At 38.5% G+C, this 9197-nt stretch overlaps 1 protein-coding gene across 2 annotated transcripts in view; it reads left to right on the forward strand.

The window, feature by feature from the left end:
* necab3 (N-terminal EF-hand calcium binding protein 3) overlaps positions 1-8628 on the forward strand; it is a 59395-nt gene extending 50767 nt beyond the window's left edge. For both annotated transcript variants that reach the window (XM_088088636.1, XM_042505395.2), the window contains exons 11-13: positions 1006-1083; positions 2767-2858; positions 7522-8628. In XM_088088636.1, coding sequence (XP_087944762.1) covers positions 1006-1083; positions 2767-2858; positions 7522-7556 — 205 coding nt within the window. In that variant the 3' untranslated portion in view covers positions 7557-8628. The remainder of the gene's footprint in view (positions 1-1005; positions 1084-2766; positions 2859-7521) is intronic.
* The last annotated feature ends 569 nt before the right edge of the window (positions 8629-9197 follow it).

A 9197-nucleotide genomic window follows, 5' to 3' on the forward strand; every position in this document is an offset into this window, starting at 1 on the left:
ACCCACCCAAGCCAAGTTCATAGATCATGTTAAGTAATGGATGTAGCTACTGTGACATCAACCACTGATCTGTAGTGTGCCATTTTGAAGCCTCAAGTTTGGCATTTCAGCCATCACTGTCTTGGTTTTTAGGAGCCAGAAATGATTTGGATGAGAGGGTGGAGCTGTGGAGGAGCGAGGGGTGGATCTGACTCATAAACTGTGGTGACACCTCGCAGACAGCCTGTCACTCAAAGCGGTTCTGCCCTTAATTGTGTGTAACTTGAAGCCTTCATAAAATGTAAGAAGAGAGAGAAAGAGAGTTATATAAAAATGAATCCCCATACAATTGTCACAAACGTTGAAATTAGCTATAGAGACCAAAACCCTTTCCTCTACCAGGCTGTAGACGTGTTTATTTCTGCTGTGAAGTTGGGCGTTTCAACATGGGGGTCTATGATGATTGACTCGCTTTTGGAGCCAGCCCTAAGTGGCCATCCAATGAACTGCAGTTTTTGGCACTTTCACGTTGGCTTAATTTTTCAGCCCTGGAGGTTGTTGCTTGGTCCTAATTTAATGGTCAAAGCACCAAAAATAGTATGAGAGTGCAAAAATGTTACATTAGTCACATGACTAACATCAACCACAATCCTTTCCTAACCCATAACAAGTCATTTGGTGCCTAAACCTAACTGCCGACCCCTTCTTAGTCACAGGAGCCAACCCTTTCCCATCAAGGTACAGAAAAGGCTTCTAAGGATGGGGTCATCATGGAAACATAATTCATTTAATAACAGCTCAATATTTTCACAAAGTGACACTGTCATTAACATTAAATTAGGGCTAATGTTCTTTTAATGATGGCTGCTGTCTTTCAAGAGGCTTTGCTCCCTGCGTGGTTAAAACTGACATCTCTCAAAGATTCAAACTTTTTCATATCATGTGTACTCAATGAGTTCAAACTCTTTCTCACTTTGTATCCTCTTCTTGCCCCACTCCACTTTTTCTTCTCCACCCTGCTGTCAGTGTGTCCGTTCAGAAGCTCCCGGGAAAGTTGTGTTACATAATGTATGAGTTCTGGCAAGACCGCATCTCCTGGATGAGGTCAGTATGGTGTGTGTGTGTGTGTGTGTGTGTGTGTGTGTGTGTGTGTGTGTGTGTGTGCGTGTGCGTGCGTGTCTGTCTGTGTCTGTGCGTGTGCGTGCATGTGTGCATGCATGCGTGTGTTGTTGTGTCAGATATTGGCAGACTGTTTGGCACTCTTAACTTTTTGATGGAAATGTTCCCCACCAGTGAAGATGAGCAGATGGCCCATCTCTCAGCTCACACACACACATACTGAAACACATATATATACACACACATGAATGTAGTTTAAATGGTTTTAAAGGGTATCTATACCATACCACATACCAGTGAATATATATTTATTTGCACTGACTTGATGTATTTGATAAAAATGTGATTAAAAAATCAAAGATTTTCAATAACAATAATAAAAAAATTATATTTTAAATGAGTCAAATAAAAGAATTTGCTCTTTATACACTTAAAGGGGACCTATTATGCCTTTCCCTATTTTCTGTCATATACATAGCATTACAGTGTCAGATGTGCATGTTAACGTGGCCAAAGCCTCATATAATGAAGTAAACATAATAATCTTTGTAAGCAAAAACTGCAGGATTCACACAGTTCTGAATATTCTGTTTCCAATGATGTTTCCACTTTTGAGACAAGTTGACATCAGCTCATCACCAATATCTTTGTATGTTCATCTGCTTCAGGAAGTATTTACATTACGTAGCCTACTTTGCTGCATTTAGCTACACGCTAATGTCAGAGAAACGTGTGATTGTGGATTTAGATCATACTGGAACATGTCTGGTTGTGTTTAGAAGCTTTCATTGTTGATTTTTTGTGGTAGTGGTAGGTGCCACTGCGCTCCGTTACCGTCATTCCCCAGCTGCAATGATGTTGCAGTGAAACTGAGATGTGGAAGACTGGAAACGCTGACCAATCAGAGCAGACTGGGCTTTTTTGGGAAGGGGGCTTAAGGGCCACATGCATGCTGCGTCTTTAACCGCCTGCAAAACACCAGGTCAGGCACTGAGTGCTACTCCTGTTTCCACTCTTTACCAAGTTTAATGAGCGCAGAGGAAGGTTGCATCTGAGGTTGCTAAGCAACCAAAACCAGCACCACATGATAGCCCTCTTACCAGAAATCTGAGTGCAGAGCTGATCTTCTTCCAGGTGTTTCTTCCTAGTGTATTTGTTCCACAATTGTCTGTGGGAGAGATGTAAAGCTCAGGTTATCCTTGCATTAACTTCTTCTCCATATTTATCAGACTGGTATTTACAGAAGAAAGATAAACCGAGTTGGCGTGGCTTGCCGCAAGTCTCAGCTGAAAGTGACAGAAATTAGCGCTCAAAAAATGTGGCATGTGTACAGTCCCTTAAAGAAACACACTCTAAAACAGACGAACTCAGACAAAGGGTGAATTCTGGTGTTCCAGCACGGACAGTATGGAGGAAATAGCCTGTTTTTGTAAACATGTTCTTTTAGAAACCCAAAATAGAAGTATGGACCTGAAAACGAGCATAATGGTTCCCCTTTAACAACTCAACGTCTCAATAGAGTGAAAAAAAAACCTTAAACAAAATTGTCATGATAAAAATGCAGAATATCTCCAGTGATGAACTCCTGTGCTACAGGTGATGCTCGACTCTGATTCCCTCTCATTTTAATTCCTGTTTTTTTTTTTTTTTTTTTGTCTGCCACTATAGCTACCTGCAGTCCAACAGCAGTAAAGATTTCCAGCGCTGCATCATTGACATGTTGGAGGATGCTGAAGTAGTTTCCACCATGTTGCTCCCAGGTTTGTTGCAAGAATTTACATATACTGACTTTCAGTGAGATCACAGTAGAGCTTGCATTTGCTTTCAGTCCTTACATTGTTTTGTACAATTTATTAGTATTATTATTTTAAATCTAATTTGCACGTGTAAATGTCTGCTGCAAAAATGTCTTAATATTTGTATGCTGTGAGTTATGAGCTCCGCAGACATCAGGACATTTTTCATTTTGTTATCATTGTGTTCATATGACACACACACAGCTTCGCCACAGTGATGGCTCAGTAGACCTAGACTCCTCGGGTGCTGAGAGGATGCTAGAAATTCTGCTCAGCTGCTCATTGCCTCTGTGATCTGTCATTTTTCAGCGCTTGTGATCATACTGTGCAGGGTCAGTCAAACAGAGCCTTGCTTCTCCCCCCTGTCAGCAGCAGTTCGAAGTCTTTTGAGGAATATATTTAGAAAAAGTGCCTGGCTTGATAGTGAAGTTGAAAATGGTAGCCACAGGTTTCCATGTCAGGGGTCTGCTCACATTCACCAAACATTGCATAGCTTTTAAACTGCCCAGTAACTTGCTTTTCAGAACTATCTGGTATATTTCAGCTAAAGCTGCAACATGTCTGTCAGCTTGCCTGGACACTGTAATCAGTAATCAGTGTAACAGTGTGTCCCTGCTGATACATGCTGTGTCCCAATCCAGATCAAATATATCAGCACTCACAGTTTCTGCAGGAAGCATATTGTAAATAAATGTACTTAACTTTGCTGTACTAACAGGACTTTTTTTAAGAATTAATACTTGGTTGTTGTGGTTGATGTGACACATATTTTTTCTGGAGCTGTTTAAATCACCATCAACATTTTTTGCAGCTTTGTGTAGCACCTAGTTCCTCTTTGCATTGCATTGTGGGACAATAGCATACTATACATGAACAGTCATCAACAGATATCACTCAAAATTAAAGTGTTTTTAGTCTGCACCCGAAACTCAGAATTCTTATAGGGTGAACTCACTGCTTAGGGACTGTTAATTATTTATCAGAAGTGTGGCTGGAGTGTGACTTTGTTTTTGGTTTTTTGATTTTATTTTTCCTTTTCATCTCGGCCCTTCCAGGAGCTGCAAGTATTTTTCCTTGAGCCTCCCTGAGTGATTGGGGAAAATGTATGAACCTCCCTTTACCATAAATAACCTTTTTTTAATATATTCAGAACCAAATGTAGATAGTATTGGGGCCACTGCTATAAGCAAACAGCACACAGGTAGTGAGAGTTATGGCAAATCCTCCTCACAAATCACGTCATCACACAAGCTATGTGTGCACTTCAGCAAAATATGGGTGCATGGAAGCCATCCATCATTGGTCTTACTAAACCAAACCAACAAAATTTAATAAACCACTATAAGCAAAGTGTGCACATAAAGACAATTTTCCCAAATAAACCATGACATACACAGTAACACCCATAATAATGAATACAACTCTGCACAGCAGCCTTTAAAAGATTTTTAAAAAGTTAATCTTTGTTGTTCAAAACTTAAAATTTAAAACTTGGAAAACCAAATCATGAAGTTGGAAAAAAAAACTTTGTTTTTTTGCTTTTATCATGCATGCATGCATGAGTGCAGAATTTAATGTTTTTGGTGTGACCTGTATCTAATCTGGTAGAGAGTGCGCCCCATATAGGCCATATATTTATCCGATTGATCCGATTAAGACAAATGGTTTTGTTTTGGCAAAATATTAACATACAGTGATTTTGATGAGTTCAAGAACCATCATAATCACCATTTCTGTTTTTACTGGTTTCGGGCTATAATAAATGATTTTGCAAAAAAGAAAACAGGATTTTCAAACACACTGGTGGGATTTGGGGTTCAGGGGGTATTATAGATAAATACAAATACAAAGATTTGAAATGGTAAGTCCCTCCCCTAAGCCACAATCAAAAACATAAACCCCCCCTTGCTTATAAAGATTATTTAACATGCCTCCATGTTTTGCACCCCACACCACCTCTCCCCTTCATAAATAACGAACAGTCCCTTAGTCAAAACGTTAGTAATATGGAATTGAGACACAACTACAGATCTTTTCAGCCTTTTTCACATTGGCTCCTCCTGCGTTAGTCCTGCTGGCTGACTGAAGGATCAGAGTCATTCATGTTGTAATTTCTCTGTGTGTCACATTCAGCTGTTAATTGCATTAGTACATTAGGCTTGGATGTTTTAGGATATGTCAAGATGCACTAAAACCTCCCATCTGTGGAAATAGGGGGTTGTGTCCAGAATTTCTGGGCCTCCTGACAATAACTCACTTTGAGAATGTGGCTACTGAGCCTAAAGGTAGAAAATGTTTTCAAATCATATATTAACTGTACAAATATTGGATGTTTCTGAATAAATAAATATCCAAGTGGGGATTTTCTCTCCAAACACTCTGGACTATGGTCACACTGCATGTTGAGTGTGAGCCACTTCTGATGTTTTGCTCACATGGCACAAATATGTGTGTTGTGAAGCTGTAAATGCGGCAAAAAACACAGAATATCAAGTATTTTTTCCATCTGTGTGCCCAGGCAGCAGGCAACCTTTTACTTAAAAGTAATTAACATCTGACGCACAAATCTTCTCTTCATCACGTCGTCGACTCCTCAGGAGTATCACCACATGGCAGAGTAGCACGAATCACTGCCACTCCAGCTCAGGCTACAGTCATGACTCTTTTATCTTTTCTTGACATTTAATTCATTTGTTGCACGCCTCTAAAGATGCTTCAGAAAGTAATCGGGTTAATTGCTTTTTCTGCCTCTTTGCGTCGCCGCAGATGGTGAGTTAGCTGTGTGGGCTGCACGGGTTGCGCTCGTTGCTAGGTTACTGTACGTGGTTTTTAATCTCAACATCTGTTACTTACACGTATGCATGCTGACTGATATGAGCTAAGCAGTTGTCGTGTAAACACAAGATTCAGATGTGGGTCACTTTGGAAAAATGGAGCAAAAACAACATAAAAAAGAAAATGTACTTTATTTAGGATAGCTGAAAAACTTAAAATAATATTAAAAATATATATATATTTCAGTCAATCAACCTGACTGAAGTGAAAATAAAAAAGTCATGAACAAAAAGTCCAAGTTTTTTGAAAATGTGACGCTTAAAGAGTCATTTACTTGTTTTTACCCAGTAGAATAAGTTTTAGCTGATGATTTGTCTTTTTTATTTTCCTGGGGAAAAAAGTTAATATTGTAAGTTATAAAAGATAATAAGTTTGATTAACTTATTGATAACCAGAAGGGGAGATTGTAGTCTTGAATTGAGGGTGATGAAGCAGTGTGTGTTTATCAGTTTTAATCTTTTTTCTCATTGCAGCATTTTCAGTAAATTTGTTGTTAAAAGCTGCCTCTTATAGAACAATATATCGTATGTGTTTGCATTAAGACACTAAGCCTGTTTTTCTCAAAGAGAGAATCATTATCAGGTTATTTTATATTATATTACTATATTATTACTCTGAATCTTAGATGAGTTTGGCTGCTGAGTGTGTGCTGATTGGGAGAAAGAAGGATAGTTTATGAGGTGCATGTCAGAGGCGCAGCAAGGAGTTTACTCTGGAGCCAATAATAGAAAAATAAATAAAACACGACATTCTGCTGCACCTAGCAGAGGCTATTACTGTCTGTGTCAGTGACAGTCACCCGGCCCTGCCATCATATTTTTCTCCATTTTCATTTTTTTGCACCAACATCCAGGTGTTTGTAGTAGATATTATTTTTTTACCACTAAGAATCTGTTTACAGCTCAGATGTGCAGTGTATAGGATTTAGGGGGACATATTGGTAGAAATGGAATAATAATAAGTATGTTTTCTTTATCACGTTAAAATAAAAAGCATGTTTTCGTCACCTTAGAAAAATGTCTATATAGGGATTTCTAGGCCATGTTGCACTGCCATGTTTCTACAGTCGCCCAGAATGGATCAAACCAAACACTGGCTCTAGATAGGGCCATTGTGTTTCTGCAGTTAGTTAGTTAGTTAGTTGCTCATCTGTGATGAGCCAAACAGCATCAGAAAAATACTTATTTTTAACGTGAAACTGCTTTTTACAATGTTTTAACCTGTTTTAATCACTGGGTCCATTTTTTTGTGAAGGGATGACCTTTTCAGACAATTCTGGTCCCGGTAGTAAACTCCTAAAGGTTGGGATCTTTAGTTATCAGAAAAAAATGTGAGTTTACTTCAGCAGACAGTTGGGAAAAACCTCCAAAACAATGAACACTGAAGGAATCCTAACCAAGACTTCACATTTGCTGCATGCAAAGTTTCAGCTGGCTGCAATCTGCAAACCTCTGAACTGAAAATGACATGAGGTTAAACGTAGTGTCTGCTAAACTTGAAAACAGTAGAACAGTGTGCACACGACCTCATGACCCCCCGTCCTGTATCTATAAAGCTGCGATTTTACTGCAGTTAATTAATTTAATTGCAGGCATCCCCAAATGACCATCATTTACACTTGTGTTATTTTGCTGATGGAAACGTTTAGCCGATAAATTGGAAAAATTAAAGCTTAATAAAATGTAAATTAGATTAATGATTTTGAAATGACCCTGACATTTCCCTCATGTGGTGACCCAACTCTCTCTCTCTCTGTCTCTTTCTCTCTTTCTCTGCATGTGTGTTTCCTCAGCTTCCTGGTGGATTATGACTAACAACAACAACTAGCAAGTGAATCCAGAATGTCACATCTACTGCCTACACTGTCACACGGACAAAGACACACTGGCACGTCAACCCACCCACCCACACACATGCACACATACAAACACATACACACATGCACACACAGAAGAATTCAAAAGGCATCCATGCGTTTGAAAGCAACAGGAGACAGAGACAATGGCGTCATCCAACAGCATCTTTTAATGTTCCTCTGTCTTCGACTGCTCATTATTGTGCCGCTTATATCAAAAGGGATAGTTGCACCCTATAGCCAGTCTGTTGACTTGAAAGTGACTGATTCTCTGCAATGCAAAAGCCATTTTCTCTTTCATAACCCTGTCTCTCACTTGGCCTCCTCTCTCTTGCAGCATTTGTATAATATGCCAGTGGAGAACAACCAAAATGATGCTAGTATAGGCTACTAGAGCAAATCTAATTGAATTTAAAATTCCCATGCCAGTAGTGTTTGTGCTTTTGATGAGTTGTTTATCGTTGAATACAATTAAATAGGAAGAAAAAACAGAGAGGGCGAGGAGATGGAGGGTTGCTGCAGCCTAAACATGCATGCTAATGACTGCAGCCAAGAGCTTTCAGTAATAGTTCCTTTAAATCCTGGTTGTCTATGCTGTACAATACTGTAGTACTGTTTTTTCTTTCACTTAGCTATCCTACTGTCATGTGCAAAGAATGCCAAAATGAAAATGATCAAAAATGATCAAAAAAGCTACCCCTGCCCTTGCTAGACATACAAGTGGTTATTTATATTAGTTACATCTCCTCTGAGACACACGCTCTGTCTCAAATGTAAAAGTATCTCAAAAAGTGTGCGTATCTAAGAGAAGTAACACTTTGTGGGGATATTTTATTGTATCACTAAGTTATGAAGAGAAAACATGTTTAATGTATCATGTATTTATTTTGATCATGGTAGAGTTTATTGCATCTGTACATATGGAACTAAAGACATATTCATATTTCTGTTGTGTTTTGGTTCCGTAATGTACACCACCGATTGTAAACAAACTGGAAAAGCAACTTTAATAAAAATCATTAAAGCTACTAATTGTTTTGAAAAGTGAAAATGTCTCTGATTCTTAAGTTTTAATTCATTTTCATTAATGTTTTTCTTTCCATTTGTTCCAAAATTTCCTCCTCACAAGAGCAATTCATGGCTGCATTAATCGAGTTTTGTGCCACCAAGGAGTAGAATAATTCCAAACAAAGTGACAGACTCAGCGCTCACTGAAAGATTATCAATTTCTAATCTTTTTATGGCCAACATGTCTTCAAATGTTGCTGTCCAACAGAACCAGAGTAACATTACAAGGGGTCACATTTGTGGCCGACTGACAAATGTTAGTTACATTTTCAGTGTCTTTCTAGCACTGGTTTCACCCAAAAAATATTCCTTGATCCATGTATTGTTCCGTTTTCCTCACCAGGAAGTTGCTACCTTGTCTTTCTGTCACTTGGTATTCGGAGATAATTTACAATATAAAGGTTTATCAGAGCTTTTTTGTTCTCAGACTGAACTATGCAATAAACAAATAAACAGAAAACAATCTTAGCAGGATAAATATTTTAATAGATTATCTAGAATAACAGGGAGATTCCATCACAAAAACAAAGCAAAAATTTGAGAAA

The sequence above is a fragment of the Plectropomus leopardus genome, chromosome 2 (genome assembly GCF_026936395.1).
Source record: "Plectropomus leopardus strain MGB_pleo_1.0 chromosome 2, ASM2693639v1, whole genome shotgun sequence".
NCBI lineage: Eukaryota > Metazoa > Chordata > Actinopteri > Perciformes > Serranidae > Plectropomus > Plectropomus leopardus.